This window comes from Stegodyphus dumicola, chromosome 7, assembly GCF_044657685.1.
Source record: "Stegodyphus dumicola isolate Sdum_Otavi_A_Nest chromosome 7, ASM4465768v1".
NCBI classification, from domain to species: Eukaryota; Metazoa; Arthropoda; class Arachnida; order Araneae; family Eresidae; genus Stegodyphus; species Stegodyphus dumicola.
In genome coordinates this window covers 163514406-163538195 of record NC_140774.1, presented here as the reverse complement: position 1 = coordinate 163538195, position 23790 = coordinate 163514406, and the positions used below count along the sequence as shown (strand labels likewise).

General features: G+C 35.1%; 1 protein-coding gene across 2 annotated transcripts in view; it reads right to left on the bottom strand.

Annotated features, from left to right (window-relative positions):
- LOC118191855 (rab11 family-interacting protein 4A-like) overlaps positions 1 to 23790 on the bottom strand; it is a 207380-nt gene that overhangs the window by 105107 nt on the left and 78483 nt on the right. For both annotated transcript variants that reach the window (XM_085821012.1, XM_085821013.1), the window contains exon 2: positions 14942 to 15079. In XM_085821012.1, coding sequence (XP_085677138.1) covers positions 14942 to 15079 — 138 coding nt within the window. The remainder of the gene's footprint in view (positions 1 to 14941; positions 15080 to 23790) is intronic.

Genomic DNA, 23790 nt, shown 5'->3' with positions numbered 1-23790 from the left:
AAACATTCTCTAATCGTTATAGGCTTACGCACATTATTGTCATAGGCTTACGCACAAAAGTCATTAAATCCACTCACACTTCTAGAAAAAAGCTGTAGCTGTCAGGAAAGGTAAAACTACGCAGTCATAAATGTGTAGCAAAAGTTAGCGAAATAGTCGATCGAATATCAGCTCGCGTTTGCTTCGTTGTGATTGTTCAGTTTTTATACCACCTTGGAATAAATATGAACAGTTAGAACATTTAAGGAAAATTCTTATACCACTTTCCGTGACGTATCAAACAACGAAGCTCATTTTATACCATTTATGACAGCAAAAGCCCTCCGTATGAATGATCCCTTATAATCTTCTATTTCCCTCTTCCTTAACAACCAACTTCTAAAATAGATTTTAGGCTTGTCGATATTTTTTAACCGTTCACATTCTGCAAAGATACTTTTTATTTACAAATACCCATACCTTCGGATCTGAGCCGAATGATACGATACCCGGCACCATCAAACATGAGGTCGAAAAGGGCTACTACGAACTGAACTCTACAAACTATCAATTTCATATCTAGAGCATCTCAGAGTAATCTTTAACGATAAATCAACATTCAACAAGGAGATGACACTTTTACTTTATAAGCACATAAAGCACAGATGGATATCTCTGCATTAACTAAAAGTAGGCCGAAACTCGACCTTGAAATGTTCATTCGTTTGTTTGATCGATCAGACCAAAATCTGCAAAGGCTGTCTGTCTAATGGATGGGGTACTTTCTGAGGATACATTCTGAAGGAAACTGTCTTGTATTGACGTTACAAAGGCATTGGAATTAAAAGACTATCTTATATATCTTTCTTTAATGCAGCGCAACGTCATGATGCAACAAATGCTTTGGTTCAGGATTCTAAGCTATAATACTTCGTCATAAAAAAATAAAATAGTACAGGCTGTTCCCGATTTTCCGACTTTAAGACTTCGTAAAACATAACGATCCCAGATTTTTCCATATCGCCAGTGAAACTGTACCCCGGAGCTTTAAAAGTTTCCCCTTTTCCTGGGCTCCCAATACGACACAATCAAAGCAGACGGGCAAAAGATGCTGACAGGCAGATTTAGAATGTTTCTCTTAGCAAAAAAGATGTATATAACGAAAACTATAAAAAAATTCGGGAATTCATCATTAAGACGTTTTTGTAAGAAACCGTGCCTTAACAAAATTCGTATGTTCCCTGTATGTTTACATCGCGATTCCTCATGATCTTCTACCAGCTATTCTGGATCCTCATGTGAATAGACGGAAATCGAAGACCTTATTACTTTTCAAGAATGTATTGGTATTCCCACCGTTCTGCAATTAAGTTTGTAAAGACATTACGTTAATTGGAAAAGCCGGAGAGATGAAAAATGAGCAATCGCCTTCGCCGAGAATCGAACCTTTGGATAACCGGCCCAGAGTGCAGAACCACTATACTACGAAGGCATGCTAGGAAAGTGGGAGAAATACCTTATATACGCCTCTTTTTAAAGGGCGACTGGGGTTTTCAGGGGACCCATTCGCCAAATCCTGGGTGTGTAGAAACCTCATCCAACACCCTTTTAGTTCGGGCGCCACTATAGATACATTAGGTTAATTGGAAAAGCCGGAGAGATAAAAAATGAGCAATCGCCTTCGCCGGGAATCGAACCACGGACCTCTGGATTACCGGCCCAGAGTGCAGAACCACTACACCACGAAGGCACGCTAGGAAAGTGGGAGAAATTATAAGTTAAACTAAGAATTTCAAATATTCTTCAGCCTCAAGCATTTTTGTCAAGTGAGTATTAAATATCCAGATATTCACTTCAATACAATATGGTTCCATTCAATAATTTCAGCTTCGATTACAATATGATTTGAAGGAATCATTGCGTTTTTCCGTGAGCACTCCAGTGGTGTAAGTGGCTTGTAAATACACCTAATAGTATAAAGATTTGTGGTTCGAACTCCGCCGGGGGTACAGTGGAATTTTTATACTGTACAGACAGTAGGTTATTTTGATGCTGAAGGCGTGAAAAATGAACAATGCCCTCACCGGGACTCGAACCTCGACCTCTCGCCGAGTGTGCTATAGTTCGAATGCCACTGTAGAGCCATTACGATTTTTGAAGTAAGAGACATTAAAAATGCCCTCGCCGAGACTCGAACCTGGAACTTTCGCTTTTGCGCCGAGTGTGCTACCGTTACACCACGAAGGCATGCAGAAAGCAGGGAGAAAATACCTTATAACATTTCCTGGTCTGATATACCTAATGATCTCTACATTATATTCATTTAATTACATGATATATGCAAAATTTTAATATAAAATAGGTTGGAATTGAAAGACTTTTCTTAGATACAGCCTAATGTACATCTTCTGAGCATATTTAAGGTAAGACAGGTCAGACTAAATTATCATGTTATGTATTCTGAATCTCCAATATTTTCATATTACTATGGACTTATTAGGATATCGTAGGTTCGTAAATAACTATTAGGGAGGACACGGAAAATAAACATTTATGAATTTCCTGTTCCCGGACAAAGCGTAGGTTTGAAAATGCATGTTATATTATTGTCTTTTATGAATATGTAAATCCTAATGATAATAAAAAGTTGTTCTTTTTAAAGACTATATCAACCGTTAGACGATAATATTCGGGTCATTTGTTCAAGAGTTCCCACTCTTCTCTTTGACGGTTACAGATAACTGGAGGAGGAGAAAGGTTGGTCCAAAACAGGATCTTATCTCCCCCACTCAATTTCTGCTAAACACGGTAACACCACCCACTTTATTGATCAAAACGGCGTAGGAAAATTGCAAATGGACAAATCACCATACAGGGTCATCGACGAACGCAGACCTGATCTTAAACAGGTTTATTAGGAAATGTATTTGAAGCAGCTTAAAAATTTGAATTATATATATATATATTTCTTCAATCCTACAGCAATAGCGCAGGATGGGTATTAAAATATGTTTTTAATTTTTGCTTTTTATTTATGCATTGGCGAGAGCGGGCCTGCAAGACCTGCATAGCCACTGAAAAAATTAATTTTTATTAAATTTAACAAACATTCTCTATTTGTAAAAAGCAAATTTAAAGTTAATTAAATTTTAAATGAAATTAAATTACAAATAAATGATTAATTATTGCTGCGAACTAATCTATAATATTATTTAAATTCTGAGAGCACATGTAAATCAAGTGCAAGTATCAAAATCTATGAATATATAATAAATGTATAATATATAATTTCAATAATTTTTTTAATCCTAAAAATTTATAAAAATGCATAAGTGAATAATTGTTGAGCAGGAAGGAGACATACTTATCAAGGGGAAGTTGCCTCCAAACCTAACTTCAATTATTCAATTCGTGTTTCGTCATCCACGTAGTCAAGGTAAAAGGAAAATTCAAAACCAAAAGTAAAATTAAATATTGTGAATTACTAAAAAGAAATTTAAACAAGTTTAATTTAGAGATATTAGCAAGTAAAGAATAGAATAATTAAAGTCTATTAAGAGTAGAAAACCAAAGTAATTTAGAAACTCTTGCCTACAAAAAACTTCCCCGACACGAATTATGCAAATAAATCAAAAAGAAACTAGATCCTATTTATAAAAAATACATAAATAATACTAAAAAGGCAAGTAAAAAGTAAGTTTTAATTTAACTTACTAACTATATTTGTATTTCGAGAGTGGAGCAGCATGCCAAACTATGTGATGTTAAGTAATGTGTTTCTGCTAAGTTTATAAAAAGAGGGCGCTAATATAAGGCAAAGTTGAGTGTTAAGCTGCTATCTGTTAGATCTATTTTAAAAACTTACTCTGTAAACTTTTAGTAATGTAAAATGTGTATACTGTTGCAAAAATTCTTTTGCTAACTGTGAAGTATTGTAAAAATGTGTGAAAAATTGTAAAAATGCTAACTGTAACGTAAACTGAATTTCAACATGTTTAATCAAAACTTACTAAATACTGGCCAAAAAGTAAGGAAAATTAAAAAAAAAGATAAAAAATCTTCACTCAACTCGAGCTATAATTGAGATTTTTGAAAAAGAGTTGGCATTTCATTAGTAAAAGGAAAGAATCCAGTATTGATTATATATATTTTTACAAATATTTACAATAAATATTTACAAGATAATCCCTTAACTCTTCAATATCCTTCATTACCCTCCAGTTACGGTTTAAGGTAATGTTATTACACCATAAAGAGTCAAAAAATTATAAAGAAAATTAATGCCTGCCTTTTTAACGTACAAATTAATAAATTGTGCTGGGACTTGGATTAATTTGGACTGGGACTTGGGATTAATTTTTATTAATAATTATGAGTTTATAAAGAAATAATTCGGAAAAATTTAAGTATAAAAGATGAAAATAACACAAAGCATGTCTAACAAATATCTTGTCAATGAAACTGGGCTTTACTGCACATCAAACTAGTTGTGAATCGGAAGTTAAAACTTCGAAATATTTTGCACTATGTTACATTGCTCTATACCACACTACCGGCAACTGTTTATTGTTTATACGTTTTAGTGTTTTATTTTATAAAGTCCCGGCATGCCTCATCATGAAGCATTTAAAATATAAATGAAAAATTAATGCAGTTTTAATAATATACGCTAATTTTGTAATGATCTGGTCTGCTTTATTTATAAATGTACAAATTCATATCAATAGTAATTTACAATGTGCTTAATGGTTAAACTATGAATAACAATTTTATGTGGGACTGACAGTATAAATATCCTGAACATATATTACAATATTGCTCTGTGTGAGCATGACATTTACTTAATTTACTTATTAAAGATAGTACACGAAATAGTTTTATAATTTTTTGTACCTTGTTAAATTGCAATCAATTTTCTATTTACGTAAAAATTGCGAAAATACAATGAATCGCCTCTAGGCGATCAGGTAATTAAGAACCTGAGAGTGATCAAAATTTCTGAAACATAAATATACATCGCCATTGAAATCATCTCTCTGAGATAACTTTAAGGTATTTTACATCAATATTATGCAATTTTATGCTTTGGATCTGTAATATAACTTCTCTTTTTCGTTAGCCCTCACCAGGAAGCAAATGAGATCAAAGACTACTTAAAGCAAAGGTTCTAAATGTATTAGATATACAGCTTTTGACAGCAGCGACGTTCGCAGCTTTATTTTCCATAACGCAGCCCTGCCAATTCGAATCTGGCATTATATTACAGAGTCTTGCTGAGATAATTATTATTCAGTAAGACTTTACGCCACTCAACCGTATAGTGGTTAGCGTCAGACGTGCCGATGGGCCCGGGTTCAAATCCCGGAGAAGGAATGGATATTTGTATATGTATAGTGTCGGTGCGGCATGGCGAGCCGAAAGTCCTCTCGTGTGGTTTGGTCATGGGTTTGGTGGAAGGGAAGAGGGGTGGGAGACCCTCGGTCCCCCGAGGTGCTCTCCATCAAAATTGGGGGCGGAACTGAGGTAAGTCGCACAGTCACGTGTAAGGTGCTCAAAGCTGTTGTTAACGACAGGCGTAATCTTGCACTCCTTGCCACGAGCTTGGGTTGATGTTACTGTCAGACAATGAGCATAAGTAACAGTAAGACTTTGAAAACTACATTCACAGAACGTAAGCATCACCTGGAATCTATTTTTAAAAGCTACCGGTCAAAGGGGGATTCAAATCCAAAGTATGTTTAGTAGTGGAACATTGAAGTTAACTGAAAGTAGATGTTGCTACCTCACCCCCAAAACGTATACAGTCAGGAATAAAAGAACTCCTTTCATTTCTCTTCAAATAGGTATTCAACATGTTCTCTTTATTATTGAAATGTTATGCCACGAAAGGTTTCTTGAACACATGCCATGAGCACAATTTGCAATTTCCTCTCTCATTTCCATCCGCCGTTTTCTCTAAAAGTCTAAAATTGTCTCGTGAGTACCGCTCACCATAGCCAGTTGCGCGTGCGACAGTTTCTATCCGACTGGCCTCGTTTTAAATCCCCAGCAGGGTGAGCTGTAATCTGCAAGACAAAAGATATGGGACCGCAATTGGTCTGGTGGTTCCGGTTCAGAAGAGATTCAAGGAAACTTACAACCAAATACTATTTAATTCCCTGAAATGGAACTCGATTTAGAGGGGGGGTGATCAGAAAAGGATTATCAAAAGGTTAGATCCGTGCATTTCAATTTCAGCGGACTGTTATGGCAATAAAACCATGCGAGTGAGAAGAAATATTTACTGCGACTTCATTTCTTTACAAGAAGCCAGCCAGGAATTTATTCACCTTGGCCTAGATAATATATAAATGGAAAAAGACAATGCAGATGATTGCTATTTTGTCTGCAAGTAAATAGCAGTAAGGTAAAGTAGATTTGTATTTGCGTGATCAGTAATAACCCTTATGTTAGTTGCGCTGGTTTAACCATTCATTCCAGCAATCCAGAACACCAAGATGTGTCAGACAGAAGCACGCTTTCAGTTATTATACGGAATTATTACGAGGGCAACGAACACTACTCTGCAGTGAATAGTGGAGTAGTTTCCCAATATTTTCGATAATCTATTTCAACTTTTCCTTTTTTCTATGAATTCTAGGAAATGATCAACATTCTCATCCCTATAAGTATGTTCCAAATTGGCAAGTAACAGTTTTACTGTACAGTTGACTGAGACATGAGAAGTGATTTTTCATTGAGAGACACAAACCATTTTTTATTGTTTGAAATATCCCTGAAATCCACCTTGAAATTCTCCCTCTCTGTAATTTCATCTGTTCTATATACAAATTATTTCTTCAATATTTACAAAGTGACAGCTGCTTTTGTGAAATGCTTACGTTGTAGAGACATTAGGTATATTTTGGTAGCAGGAAAGATGAAAAATAGCAACAGCCTTCGCCGGGAATCGAACTACGAACATCTGGAATTCCAGTCCAGCGTGCAGAACAACTACACTACGAAGGCAGGCTAGGAAAGTGGGAGAAATACCTTATATACTCCCCTTTTCAAAGGGCGACTGGGGTTGTTGTTTTTTTAGGGGTCCCAATCGCCAAATCCTGGGTGTGGCGAATCCTCATCCATCACTCTTTTAGTTCAGGCGCCACTGCAGAGTTCCTCGCTTTGTAAATGCTAAGTTATTGCTGAACGTGAAGAATCTTAAGAACTGTTAGGCGAATAATCGCTTGAGTTCGTGTGACAAGAAACAAGAAGATGAAAGGGTAAATAACCCTTTATTATTCAAATAAGATTTAACAGAACTCTGTCTTGGAGTGTACAATAAAAGCCGACACTTGGGCTTGAATTTAAGAGGCTAAGAAGTAAACTAAAACTAATTTAAACTAAAAGAGATATAGCCGAAGCAATCAAGATTCTAACCGAGTTGGTCCCTTAACTCTAATTGACTGCGAAGCTATCAAGGGCCTGAGTACGCCCGAGCGTAGTAACAGCTTTGAGAGAGAGTAGCCCAAAAGGCGAACGCGCGCTAATCGGAAACTCTGATTCTCTTTAGCTCAGCAAGTAGAACTTCGCGGTTAAATACCCTCTTCCTCATTAGGTATTCAGAGTGATTTTAAACTACGTTCTGGCTGGAAGTAGTAAGTTGAAGTTAAGAATTGACAGGAAAGGAACTTTAACTCAAAATTTAACTGTTAATAAAATTATCATAATACTTACAACGTGTTGTGAGTGTGTGAATCTGAAAGTTTCCGCAATACGATTCTGGATTACTGAACACAACTAATCAGCAAATTATTGTAGATCAACTAACGCCCAAAGAAGTCGCCAGAAAAGACTCTAATGAAACCTCCTTAAAACAATGTTCACCACTCAGCTCTGAAACACACGCTTGATGACAGTATTCCTTGTGCATGGTAAACAACGGCGTCAGCTTGCAATGCAGTACCAAACTTAAAACTGTGACCGAATGGCAAAGTGGTGTTTACAGATAAGGCACGGGTTTGTTCTACAGTAAAAAGAACAATGACATATTAGACACGGAATTTTCGAGAAACAGAGAGCCAGATACAATTATGGAATGCAGACCTACTAGTATGTTCGTTATTTCTTAAATTACACTAGTTTGAATATGCAGGGTCCGATTTAGAAAAATCCAGGTCCAGGGCCAAACCTGTTACGAAATTCTTCTCTCCTCTAATCCTTTTCAGCGTAAATATCACTGATGCGAATTACACAAAGTCCTTTGGGAATAATAATTTACTATTCTTTTATTTAAAGTTAAAACAAAACAAAAAAAAAATACCTTTAGTATGTTTTGTTCCATATGTTCCGTATATATGCTTTGTTTTCACGGTTTCAGTTCATTGTGTGTTATGCAAAATATAAGCTTACACATTTTAAACCAAAGACTTGTATCCCCCAAGTAGAGAACTGGGATAAACAGAAGAATTTAAGAGAATTTTTTCTGGTTATTATTACGTACCTCAATTAAATCAACTGCAGAAATAAGAACAAATAATGCAAGTTAATTGTTTAACAGCATAATTTTCCCGCATACTACCTTGCCTACGATAATCAAAATCATTCACGGACCTCATGAATTTTAAATGGTCGCGTAGATGATGTGATCGCACAAATAAAAAGGCAAGTATTCAAGTCTAAACTCAAGATTTTTTTTTTATTTGAGCTGGAACATTCTAGGAAATGGGGAAAATTCTCCAATGTATGGAACATAAAGGAAACAAATTAACAGGAAGATTCAAACAAAACTAATTTTTTGGGAACTTGCCTCTGGTGGGTTTCGAACTCGGGACTTTGGGTTTTCAAATCCTTCGTCTCAACCACTCAGTCGTTATGCCGCGCTGTCGAAAGGAATAATTTTTGCTACAATGTGGCATAGATGGACTGTGCAAGTCAGCGTTAGCTCACAAATCGAGGCTTTGCTAGACAATATCAGTCACTGATAATAGTGCATGACAATGTTCCATTGCCTGATATTTGATGAAAGATATAAAAAACTGGAATATGAAATTAAAAATTTTGTTCTGCTTCTAATTTTTTTTATTTTTAAAGTCTAGAACTATAATAAATTATTCAGAATTTTACATGTGTTGATTATCAAGAGATGGATTTGGAGATCCACCTAAAAGTGAAGCCCCAGGGAGCATACCCTTTTGGTTTTGGATAAATCAGGTTCAGTGGATATTTATGCATGTAACATAAATGCTTATTAAAAATTCTACATAATCTAAATTGAATTATTAAATTTTCGTAACGATCTGTGTAACGTAATCCTTTTATTAATTGAGAAGTGGCTATCTTTGTCAATTATCATATTCTTAGAATTCTATTGATTCTTAGAATGCAAGCGCGCCTTTCGACACGATATACGTAAGACCGTATTTCTGAACTCCATCCATGTAAGAAGACGACGAAGAAGGGAAAATACATATATATGAATAGAATTTAAAAAAATAAGCGGCATCGCTACAACGAATCAATTCAGAAACATCTAAACCAGCGTCGACTTTTCTCCGAAATTTCCAAGTAGCGTTGACCCCGCATTTAACTACTGTCGTAGATGGGGCGTAAACTGAGAAACGCTTTTCTTCCGCCACGAATCTTTTCCGTCAGTTGCTTAGAGACGCAACTGAACGCGAATAAATAACACCGGTGTAACGGTTGCGGAAGTATAGATTTCCGATTGAACACACCCCATCACTACCGTTTCGCCGAAATGAACAGGAAAAGTGATGGAATAAAAAATAAAGAAAGAAGCTCGACTAGCTAAAGGTCACAGGTATTTTACAGAGAAATGGGCAAAGCAAAGAGTAATGCCCAGTGAAACTACACATGCTTGCGACTTTCCGCCCTCTTACGTATATTAGACACTTTTCTTCTTTTTCCTACAGGATGGCGTAGAATTAGCCTTTAAATAGTAAATGAGCTTTTTTTCTTTTCTTTTTTAATATTTTATATAGCCAATTAGAGATTTTATAACGGATAAGTTCATCACCAAGATTAGAACGAAAATTATTCCAATTTTACTTCAAAAATCAGCACTATTATTTTGACGCAACTGAGCATACCGCACCTTTTTTTTTTTTTTTTAATGGTGTGTGTGACTTATCTCGCTAATCTGAAAATAACATCACATCAAGTCGACGAATTTTACCATGGCCAGAAGCGCAGGATTGCGCCTGTCTTTGGTTCAGACTTCGGGCACTTCATAGATAACAGTTCGAATTTGGGGATCTTTGTCCCACTTTCGAAGAAGAAGAATCCCCTGGGGGACGGATTCAAGGGTCTCTCACCGAGACACCTTCATATTTGTGCTCCATCATAAAAGTGCCTGCACCCTATGCAGATGGGCCGCTGTTTGAGAAGATACGAACTATCATCAGGCTGCCAAACACTAAGGTGCGTGCACCCTTATGAAAATTTATTGCTAACTTGAAAAAGCAAACTTCACAAGAGTGCGGGCAACTTTATGTCGCGGTAGCCTTATGCAAGTCAGATTTTCGTCTACATTATTAATTAATTTATTAAGCAGAGAAATAATAAATCTTTGCCTGCAGAAAGACCATTTAATTTGCATAAGAATGAGGGTATCTTTACGAAAAATAGGACTTAGCATAAAGAGACCGAAGATTTATTTCACTTCCCCCCCCCCGTTAATGAAGTGCCCGGGCATAAAAGTACATGCACTCTTATAAAGGTCTTCCTCACAGTTAGATAATGACTTTCAGAAGGGTGCATCTATATTTACACCGGAGCACCCATGTGAAAGTTTATGCCTTTTCGAATAATGCAAACATAGTCCGTATCCTTACGCAGGCCGACTTGCATAAGGTTGAAGGCACTTTTATGATGGAACAGCCTTTAAAAAGCGATCCTCTACCACCATTCTCCCATTTCCAACAACCCCTTGAGAAACCAAAATTCATTTTTAAGTAATTTTTCAATTTTTTACGAAGCAGAAAATAATCCCAGTTTGACGATTGGTCGCTAAACTTTTTCCCAGCAGATAATTATGATTCATTTAAAGCAAACATTCATGAATTCATACCGATAGTTTGGCGAATCATCAAAACGAATTCATCTTCTTTAATAAAAGATGCGCCCATAAAGTAACCGGCAATTTCTTATAAATAAATAAATAATAAATACGCGTAATATTTTATTAAATATCCCAGATGTTTTCAAATATCTGTCCTTTCATGACCATCTTAAGCTTCAAAACAGGGAAAAAATCAAATGCCGATAAATAAGTAGAAAACGGTGGATAACTTGCTTTGAATGCTTGTACTGCATTTGAATCCTTGTACAGACAATACTGTATGGGACGTAGCATTTTCGTGCAAAAGAAAATTGCCCAGAATCAAAAGGTTCCTCACTTATCATATTTCTTAATTGAAAAGTACCTCCTTGTAAAAATACTGATTAATTGATTTATTTTCAGGGATAAACTTACGGCAAATAAGCCCTTTGTGGTTAAAAAAAAAAAAAAAAAAAAAAAAAAAGCAGCATTTAGCACAATATCTCATCTCCCACTATGATACACTTTAAGAAATTTTCCTGTCTCGCAGTATTCAGCTAGCTTTTGTCTTCTTTTTGCTGTTTTTGCTGCAACAAAATCAGAGGCACAAATCGAGCATAAACTTTCCTCATTTTCAGATTTTCAATTAAAATTAATCTACAGCTATCTGTGCTTATCCTAAGCATGTCTGAAAGTTGCTTAATTGTTACATATCTAACAGCTTTTACCAAAGAACAAATTTTCTCCACACTTTCCTCATTCCATGAAGTAGAAAAATGGCACCATATCTTTGCTTCATCTTCAACCCTTTCGCGTCCATATTCAAAATGATTGTACCAGTCATATACTTGTATTCTTGATAACGATGCATCACCATTTTCTGTTTGAATCATCTCTAACGGTTTCATTACCAGATTTAACAAATCTGCAAAAAACATTTAATGTTATAACGTTGTTCCATCTCGAAGAAAATTTTTCTTCTCAGTAAATGAAAATGACTTCGGTATTTCGACATGTAAACAACAAAATAATCAGTTTAAACTGGTTTCAACGAGAACTAAGATGTCATTCTTTCTATGCATCCTTTATTTATTAACTTTTTATTTTATAGTTTGGTGTTTTAACTTGTCCGGTTACTTTATGGGCGCATCTTGTACACAAAAAGAAAGTTCTTTGCTATTTGGGATATGAATTCTTTTGGGGTCCATCGGTAAGTTCAACGACTTATCGGTATTTTGCTTAAGACCAATTTCCATATAAAACTTTGCTTAGTTATTTGCAAAATTCAAAGTGACCTTTTCCAACAAATATAACATCATTATTACAATAACATCATTAAAATAATGATAATATATAGAAATTACATTTTCCAACAAAAGCATTAAAATGAAACATTTTTAACGTTTTCCCCTCTCTCCCACTAGCGGTCGAATGGTAAAATCGTTGAATATTAGCATTTCGATCAGGATTCAAATTTCGAAGAATGAGCTGGCTGCGTGGGTGTTTTGTGGTCTCCTCCTGTAACATGAATATGAGCTGGTTTCCCTTGAAGGCATCGTTGCCTATTGGCAGATAGCTCTCGTGAGCTTTGATGTAATAAACTTATTTCTTTGATATAATCCAAATTAATTTATTTCCGTCTATTATATTTAAAAATTTCTTTACATTAAGACTGTTTTGAAATATCTTGATTTGAAATTAAAACAAGCTATTAAATATTATAAAACAAGTTCCGAACTTATTTTTTAACGAAAGCAAAGAAAAGTAATGTAAATATATTAAAATCAATTTCATTTGTCTAAGTGGAAGTTAAACTAATTTCACAATTACTAAAGTGATAATTCTTTTAATTAAAACTAGGAAGAGACCCAGGTACCATGCAATGACATTAATATATGCACTATTTTACAATCATCCTAAAGAAAACGAAAAACAACTTTAAAAAACTTCTTAAAATTTGGACCTTCCTTCCATAAAATAAAGACAGATATGCAAGAAGGTAAAGCATACCACTCTTAAATCTACAGTGTAAGAAATTAAGATTGTTTCTACGTTTCTTAGAGCGGAAATATACTAATTAGAGGTGGGAACATACTCAACGTGAGAGAATTAGAGACGAGAACAAGTTAAGATATTCTTCAGAACATTCTGAAGAATGCGGAGACCGCTTAGACAATTTTTTGAAATCTGCATCTTCATGAAACCAAAGACAGAGGAGGAAAAAGGTACAGATCAGCTGCATTTTCAAGCTCCAGCGGAGGGTTAGGGAGACCCAGATTAAATGGAAGCAGCAGAAATATAAGTTGTTGTTTTTGAATATGACAAAGTACAGGAGAGCAATCTGCATAAGGAAAGACAAGCTTTCGTAGAGGACTCTCTAAGAAAAACTGGTTCATATTCATGTTACACATGAAGAAAACCAACTATACAACTGGCTTGTTAGCCTAAGCTCGAAATCGGGACAATTTACAAGTATTCAGCGCTCTTTAACCGTTTAGGAATTGGTGGGGCGCAAAGAACTGTAAGACTGAGCACTTACCTAGTATATTAATTTATTTTTTAGATAATAAATCAGTACATTCCTAGCACTTACAAAATCAGCGATGTTTTTAACATTCTTTTAAATTTTGTATGACGTTTTGCAATTTTACATTGCACTTGGTGTTAAATTTACTCTAATAATAACCCATTAGAAGTAAATGTCCCGCATAATGAAAGCTATCACAGAACAAATTATAATTCGTTATAATAGACTCAACAACATTTTTTTAATTGTGTTACGGTGCAAAAAATGGTATTAGCCGTTATTAAATGACGAAATCCTGACTTCATTAACACAGCTCTTTGAAATACTCAATCAGGTTAAGAAAATTACAGTTTTGTTCAAAGGTTTCCACACGAAAAGAATAAATTTAGAATGCATAAAGATTACATAGAAAATGATAAGTTAACAATAGAACAATGAGGAAACCGCACACACAGCATTTTACTATACTATGAAAGTATAAAAGTTGAACTTTCCCCATCACTTATTTCCAAAAACTACTTCGCAACGAAAGTTAAACGAGGCTAATCCGTTTAATCCTCTTTCTATCATATACGACATACTGCACTCACTGCACACATGAAATTCGTCCAAAGGGATGAGTTAAGAAGGCTTAACGCCATTTTCAAGCGCACGGGTAGTCAGTCACCTCTCGAGACTTCCTTAACTTCTGAATCGCATAATTGTGTGAAAACCGTTTTCATTCCTACAGCGAAAAGAATGTATTCGCTAAGTAATACATTCGCTAAGCAATATCGTAATATTGTTAAAAAAGTTTATAAACACTTTGTGCTGATATGTTTTTAAGTTGAGTTTCAAATATTTTTGTGGTGCTGTGTACTGTTCTCCCCCCTTTCTTTCTTTTATGCGTTTTATGTAATAATTTTGTTATGCATTTTCGTTTGGTAGAATTTGTTGCCATTTATTTTAACTATTTTGTATATTACGTTTTAAATCTTTTTGATTCTGAATCGCTCCACATTTGAATTATATATAAAGACAGCTCAGATACCAGTCGCAGAACGGGCAAAAATCCTTCTACCGGGTTTTGACGACAAATGCTAATTTCTCGGCAACCTGGCGACATTCTGGATGTCTCCAGGAAACACCTCTTCGAAGTCCTAAGAGTAATTTTCCTAAAAGCTTCCAAAATGATTGCGTTTCCTATAAATCTCTATATTCATTTGAGCAACCCTACAAATACGACGATCTGAGCGACCGAACGCCTGCAAAAGTCGAGAAAAACACTCAAGGTGGCACAACTTTCGTTGGTATCCTACAGAAAGCCTGAAGTGGAATACTACGCTTTGGCCTGTTTAAATGTCAGGAAGGAGCAGGAATTAAAAAAAAAAAAAAAAAAAAAAAAACACACAACTCACCTGTTGACATCGCAAAGTCGCTTCTTCGAGACTGGTCCCTTTCGTCTGTAAGGCGGAGACGACCCCTCTGCAAAAATCCGGAAAGGTCACAACTCCGTGCTTATTGGGGTCAAGGCACTCGATCAATTGGACGATTTCCTAAAACAATGCAGAAAAAGGTCAATTAACAAAATTGTATAATTCTGCTATTGAACAACATATATATATATATATATATAAATTAAAACCTAAAGGCTAAAAAATTTTTTAGAAATGTAAAACTAATGTGAGAATTTTTTTTTATCTTACTATATGTATATATATATATATATATGTATATACGTAGCTGCGTAGATTCCGAAGATGTATAACGGAGAAGAAAAAATAGCAGTCGTGACTGGACAATAACGACACAATTTATTGATATTTAATATTCTCAATCACACATCATCTTTATGGGTGCGTTAAGCACTCTACAATTCTTCACAACTAACATATTTTCAGACAAAGGACGAAGCGAAACAGCAACTATGGTTGGCTAGCAGCAAGGCAAACCAGAAAATAGAGGCTGCGCAACCAGTAACAGTGGTATTCATAGACTTAAGGCCTTTGTTTAAATTCTGAGCTGCAACTTAATGAGAGCTATCTGCAATGCAGGAGGATTACATAAAAAGGCATTAAATGGAAAGATGCAGTCCAGAAAAATTATTATACACAATTTAGAACAGAAAGGGGAGATACACAAATTAAAATGCAAAATTACGGGGCCGTTGCTATTTTAAGTTACCGATGCTTTTCTTTTACATACACCCATACCCCCCATAAATATATATATATTTGAATAAAATAAGTTGAATTAAAACTTCCTGAATAATTTTTTTTAGAAAAGCTATTGTGAGGGGAAAAAAATTTTTTTTTTCTTTTTTCCATTTTAATTCTCTTCTTATGACGTGAAATTTGAATGACATTTTAATAGCAGTAAATAATCACAAAATGACCAAGTAATGTTAAATTTAGTTAATTATTAAACTGCACTTGTCTAACTATTCTCTGCATACCATGCTCAGATTGTCATTCGTGAAGCAAGACTCCAACGGTTTCGAAGTCGTTTCCAATTACGAAACTAGCCCTTTTGACCCCCTATATTAACGTTTGCATTCTTAAAAAAAAAAAAAAAAAAAAAAAAAAAGTATCGGTGGCAAGCAATTTTAAAAAATAAAAATAATCATCGCAAAGGCATGTCACATTCGACAAAAAGGGAATAGCAGCAGACAAAATCGCTAGCGCATAAATAGTAACAGGAAGAGAACGTTACCAAAGAACAGCTGCACAATAAACCAACAAAATCGGACACAACTATATTTATGTGCATTTTCCTGCTTTTTACAAATCCCTGTCACAGTAAAAGTAGTTGCTGCAAATAACATTTTAATGTCGTTTATGAAGTGAATAAGTGCTTTTTCTTTCAACGCTCACGTGATTTACTTCGAGAATAAGTTCCTCGTAAGAAACATATTGTCCAATAAAACGTAAGAATCGCCTTGAAGTCCAACAACATACAATAAATAGCCTTCAAATGAATGCTTAAAAACAGTAGTAGCTCGGAAAATCTTGTTGAGTACTTTATTTTGCAGACTGGACACACAAATACTTTGCATTATCTTTTCGAATTGTGAGGTAAACAAAAAAAGTGAGCACCAAATTTATAATTCATGATGATAAATAATTTGCAGTAATCGGATAAATTATGTTAACGTTTTCATGTTTTACCTAACACTATATTCAATAGATAGCGTCAATACATTTCTCGAGGCGCGAAACGTCAGATGTAAACTGCGTCCTCGGCGAGATTCATACCACCGATCTTCCAGCTGCCAACTGAGCGTACTAAGCATTTAGATCCCGAAGGCAGGCACAGGAGAAAGCAATAATTCCTGCCATTCTCTCTTACTGATATTCTCTCTCAAGAAAGAAGTACGAGATACGCAACAGATAATTTTAAAAACATCGTATACAATTACAATACTGCAACAAATTCTCATAATTATCCATTGGGTACTTAATATATTAAATGCGTTTTTAACGACCATTTAGATATATACTGTAAAATAAAAGGAGAGATTTGAATTATACAATGCGTTTATTGCTTTTAAATCACTGTGTTTTAATTAGTTACTGGTTAATTAACTTAATATGCACCTTTCTTGTTATTTTGACTTGAAACAGGAACTAAGTATTAAATCAAACGGCATCATTTTCGACACCAGCTATTCGCCAGGACTTGCGAAGGATAAATTTAAGGTCTTACATTTCGTGGAATGGGAACATTTGGCTGATCGTATGGATAATACATGATACAGAGACATAATGTAATGCAATTGCCTAAAAGTCCTTAAAACAGCCTACTTAATACGTTTCTTGAGACAACAAAAAATTATTATTATTATTATTTATTTATTTATTTATTGTTTACGCACAAGCATATTATTACATTTTCTGAAGCAAGAACAATGAAAAATGAGTTGTACTCTTGCCGGAATTTGAACCACCCATCTTTTAATTGATAGCTAGCTGGATATGCTAAACACTCACACTACAAGAACATGCACCATGGAATGCGATAATTCCTTGCAAACTTACATAAAATTTACCAGATAACTATTACCTAGAGTGTGTGCGCACCAAATAGCACATATGTTAAATTTTGATTGCCAAGGCAGCACTGATTCAATTTAAATAAATAAAAAAAAATAATAATAATAAAAAAAAAAGTTTTAGTATGCAGGATCCCAAATTGAATCCAAGGTTTTAAAAATGAATAATCGGAGCATTAATAACGTCATGCCAGCTTTCATTGACGCGTGAATGAACCAAACGCACATAGCAGTCCAGTCACTGCACATAACAATCCAAATCACAAGAAGAAAGACTGAAAAGAAAAATTTTACTAGAGCCTCAGCTTCCGCTGAGAAGATAACCTAACCACTAACTCCCCGACTTTCAATATATATCTCCGATGAGACAATAATTACAGCTGCTACTAAATAATACGAGAAGTTCCAGAATTGATCTAATGCTTACTTCATAGCAACGGATGATTCATATCTTTGAAGATAAATTTAATTTACAATAGAAAGCAGAAATCATGCCACAATAACTTAATAATACACAGTACGTCATTTCAAATATGTAAAAAGTAAGAATTTCTTTCCGGAGTGATGGCGTGTGTAATATTAAGATTTCAGAAACAAATGGTGAGTCAAGTCAAAATAACAAGAAAGGTGCATTATATCCTCTTGCAAAACTGTATCTCGGATTTTGGAATCTCAGATTTTAGGTACAAGGAAAGTTTTTAACAACGAAGCATTAAAAAGGTCGTATTTACATAAAACACTGATTACATAAAATAGCTGAGAAATGAAGCGAATTAATTTTAAAAAATTACAAAAAAAGGGGGAGGGGACTTCAGAAGGAATAAATGCACGATAATCTGGGGAGGGAGAGAACTTGCTACCTCATCATTTTATTACACTCGACTGCCGAATTAGCGACGACAAGTTATTTATTTACGTAAATAAAATGAGTTATTAAAACGGAAAAAACACACTGTTATTAATTTAAGTGTACGCATCATCAGAAGCAGAAAAAGCATACAGATAAACCATGCTAAAGAACAGTATTTAGAAGATAACGTAAACAAGTCATTAAGTTAAAACTTGCGAATTTTTTTATTTTTTATCGCACAGTGTTCCTATTCTGGATTATGTGCGCATTCTGGATTGTGTTCATATTCTGGATTATGTGCAAGTGAATTGCGATTGTTTGGACAAAAACAACTCCTAAATATGATGCCATCATCTGCTATCGCAACCTGTTAGCCAGGAAATATTCTTTTCTGTTTTATATTTTTCGAAAACAGTTTTGTTCTAGCTCGAAGGTTTGTGATCTTTTCTATTCTGAAATAAAGACTTTAAAAAAAAAAAAAAAAAAATTAAGACACGGTCGGATTAATTTTGGTTTTTATACAGCATGCAGAATATCTGAAAGACAGTTTTCCCATTTCTACGCTTAAATTGGCAGAATTATTTCTACTTCCCTATTGTAGGATTGAATGATGGTAAGGACGCTTTAATGAAAGAAGATTTTCTAAGCCAAGACCAGTTATTTAAGTACGCTCTTGGCAAAAAGTTTCAGGATGAATTCCCAATTTCTCCACGGATCGAAGCGGGCAATTAAGTGTTCAGCTACAGCAGTATCTCTCAGAGTGGTCAATACCCACCTCCTTGACGGCGTTATCCAAAGGAAGTTAGGCTTCAAGGCAAGCCTTAGATTTCAAGATGATCACAGTAGAGACAATACTGTGACCCTCTTAGCACATTATTATCTAAATTTTCATAAAACGTTTAAATACAGTTCATTCAACAAACTGGATCTGAATTATTTAATTACGGAAAAGCATACTAAGATACGGACGGATCCTAAGGGCACAGAGAACTTAAGAGGACAGATGCCAGGGAAATTATCTTATATATATTCCTGCTATATATGAGGAGGACCACGAATACTAACATCCGTTCCATGGATTTGAAGTCGAGTCGAACTACAAATGTCCAGCCTTATTATCCGCTCGGTCGCTGATGGTTTCTATCAACAAATAAAAGTTATTTCATACATAATAGCAGCACGCTTTCCGCAGTCGCCCTCCAAATATTAGATATAAAACGTTACCAATGTAATATGACTAGTATTGTATTATGTTGCTATTATTACTATTCTATGATTGTATGTACAATAATTTCTATTTCAGAAAATAAATTAATTAATAAAATAAAAATACAGTCGACGCTTCGTTTAACTCCTCCTCGCGTGTTAAAGCACTTTACAGGTTAGGTTAAATTGTAGAGACATTAGGTTAATTGCAAGCAGGAGATATGAAAAATATGCAAAGTCTTCGCCGGGAATCGAACCGTAGACCTCTGGAATGCGTGCCCAGCGTGCAGACCACCACACCACGAAGAAATACCTTATAAACTTATGTTATTTAAATATGACAAAGCACGCAAAGGTTGTCTGCGTAAGGAAAACGATGCTTTCGGTTACTCGCATACAAATCACAGATTGGGAAAATCAAGAAAACCAACCAAGCAGCACTCCGTTCGCCTGGGTCGAATTTCCAATTTTTGTCTTAACCGTTAGGCCACTGGTGGGCCTAAAGATCATTCTAACGAATGGTTGTTATAATATACTCTTAACAACTGAAGATTTTTTGCAAAGGTGAAATGGAACGGTCCCTTAACGCCGACAGCACTGTTTGTTACAATTTGCGAAGAAATTCCAAACAAATAGATATACATATTTATAATAATAAATGAAATAGTGAGGGTTAGGATTATTTAGATTATGGCAAAGCACACGAGGGCTATTTGCCTAAGGAAAGGGATGTCCTAGTCGTGGACGTTTAAAGGCAAAAAGGTTCATACTCATGTTACACATGCGGAAAACAATGCAAATTCTCACGCAGCCAGCCCGTTCACACGAATTTAGCCTGGGTCGAGCTACTAGCGCTCAACGATAATATGACGCTGTTTGGCCTAAAATTAAATAGGTAAATTATTAATGAGTGCTTGCCTACTGCATTTAAACCTTTATCTTATTTCGCTTAAATTTGGAGAACAATCGAAATAGGTAAAAATGCCCGAGATGTTATACAATTCCTCTCGAATGACGATGCCACAATAAGTATCGTTTATTAAAACAGTTTCCGAACGACACGAATTTTATTCGGTGTAAATTCAAACTTATTTCTGCTTGCTACAGCTACAAATGGGCATCAGCATCTGAAAGGCTAAATCAACAATTTTCTTGAAATTATAATTTTTAAATAACAATCTTTTTGTTGACGATTTCATTAGCAGGCGTCACAGTGTTGGAAAAGGATTTAAAACGACTATTTAATTTATTAGTATGGACAACTCTAGCAGAGATTTAGCCTACTTTCGCGGTTTTCATTCAAATACTCAAACAGAAACCTTTGGAAGGCAATACTCTTATAAATTCTATATATACTACTGAAAGAATAAGGTAATATCGAAAAACATAAAAAAAAAGCAAATAAATATACAAACAAAAAAAAAAAAAAAAAAAGTGCTCAAAACAAAACGCATAATTATAGCATAAAAGGAAACCCATAAAAGTTGTGAAATACAGATGAAAGTCACACTAAATTGCCTTATTATGCTTTACAAACATAAAAGAATTTGGCCTCGAAGAAAAGCATTACGTGTCAAATCAGACCTGAAAGCACTTACAACATGTATTATAACTTGCATAAATCAGAGTTGCCAATTTAACACACATGAATACTGAATATCTATCTAATAATCCCACACCATTAATCGACAACGTTTCCGTATGCAAGGGAGAATTTTACTCGTTGTCCTCATCCGCCGGATATGTAGACAATGTGAGTTTGCGTTGCGCAAAATAGGAAACGATTAAGATCCGACAAAAAGAGAAATTGGGCAGGATAAATAGTTTTTGGTAGCTTTGCGAAAGGAAGGAAGTGAGTTCTATGGCTGTTTCTAGTTTTCAACGAAAAAATGAAAAAAATTTTAAATGGTTCTATCCATTTTCCAAAATGCAGCATGTTAAATTAAGAAACGTGTGAAATTCCAAACACTTTTTGAGTCCCCAGAAAAGAGGATGCCCGCTTAGAAAATACTTGAATTATAATAATCAATAAAAACTGCAATATTGTTTACATACAAAAGTTAAACTTTTGACAAAGGGCTCTACATTCCTAGTACATGGTACACATCTCTAGATTTTGCTAAATGTGCAGGAAGGAAGGTTTGAAAAGTGTACCCAGCAAAATTAGCTAAAAGAATTGGCGTAACATAAGTGAAACTTACAGGACTAGTTTCAGAAGTCTGACTGCGCAAACAGAGAACAAAAACATTGGATAAATTTCATTTTCGGAAGCTTTACATTCGAGAAGAACCATTCTGTTAAGGTCATTTTTCGCACCGGCAGTTCAAGATGGTGGTACGATCAGTCTTCCAAAACAGATTTTGTATTCCTCAGATTACGCCAGTTCTTGTCACGAAATTTTTTCTGCTTTCGGTTCACTTGGTGTACCATTTATAGTATATGGGATTAATTATTGTTTTTAACACTCAGGGAAAATGATCGCCCGTCCTTTATCCACTTATTCCAAAACAACATCGTCGATCCTCATTGCTTTCCCATGTGCAACAGCTTTATTTTGAGCTATTAAGAACCTTCTGAAGAAGTGGAAATTTGATTGATTCTACACTTCTTAAATGAAAACTAACTTAATTAGTACAGGTACAAGGTAATGGGCTTTCCTAAAGATACATTAAGTATCGCTCGGCCTTGCTAACTGTTCAGCTTCGCCCCAATTTCATGGAGAAAACCCCGGAGGGTGGTCCACGGGTCTCGAGAGAATTTTAGGCTCGCCGTGTATTTTAAGTGCCCCCTTGCCGAACAGACACTATGCGCTTGTAAGCAAGATACGGATCTGAAAACATATGCATTTTTTGAGCACTTTCCTCTTTTAAAGCAGTAAAGTTTTTAGAGTATTTTTTATGGTTTTTTAGGGCATTTTGAGGGCATATCAAAGAACAGTGAGGTATATTGTAGTAACCACACTGGGAAAAAGTGACCTTTCTTTGAAATAACATTGTCTCAACTCCTATGAACTCATTTTTACTACGCAGGCATGTTCTATTCACAAAAAACTATTATGTAGTCTGTTAGTCCTATCTATGATGACAGGCTTTTACTACAAGGTATGAGTGTCACTTCTAATAATTTTTTCATACTGGCTTTTCCCTGACCTTCAAGACTTTTTGTGCAGAGTTGTTCACTTTTATAGGTTTACATGTAGAAGGGGGTAAAAGCTATTCCAGAGACACATTCTTGGAATTACACGCTCTCAGCTGCATGCAATATATTTTTTCGATCTCGAATAGAATCTTTACTTTCCTGCTTTTGTTCAGCGGGTAAAAGTGAACCACTCTGGAATTTGTCAGTTGTTTGAAAAATCATCGAACATTTTATGGCCAAATGCGCAGAACAGAATGACCTGTTGCTCTTTTTAAGTGATGCTGTACGGTTAAAGCAGGAAAAATAATAAAGGGATTTTATCGTAAGTCGGTGCATGTGACTTGTCTCGCTCATACATTGCTTACCCTCGCGGAAGAAATCCGTGAAAATTAACGACGTTTATGAACTTGTATCTCACATAAAGAAAATATTCCTAAAAGCATCATACCGTGCACAGTATTTTAAATCCCAAATCTAGTTTTGCCGAAGCCTGTTATAATACGTTGAGGAAGATGGCTCAATACATGTGTGTAAAATAGTAAACATTTTCGAACTGTGAAAGCCTATTATGAATACCTTTGATGTGTGCAAATGCTGCTGCTTCGATTCAAACTGCACAGAATATTTTCTCCACAGACATAATTAAAGGAAGTCTCACGTACCAAAGATGAAATTCCAGGTTTCTAATTTCAACTATTAAAGCTATGCAACAGCAAAATAAGAAAGCTATCAATGCAATAATAAATTGATAAATTTGGCACGTTTCATAAAAGACCAAATGCAAAGTTTGAAATACTGCATTTGCTAAATTCAGCACCGTTTTAACTAAAAACTGCGGCGTCCAAACTGTGCGAAAAATACCTCTCATTTTGACAGGAGAAGAAGAGTTGATTATAAGTGATCGACTTTTTTTTCAAGCATGCTCCAATAACTGCAACAGATGTCGAGAGAAGATTCTCACGATATAAAAACGTATATACTGACAACAGAAGATCTTTCACTTTCAAAAATATTAACAAGCA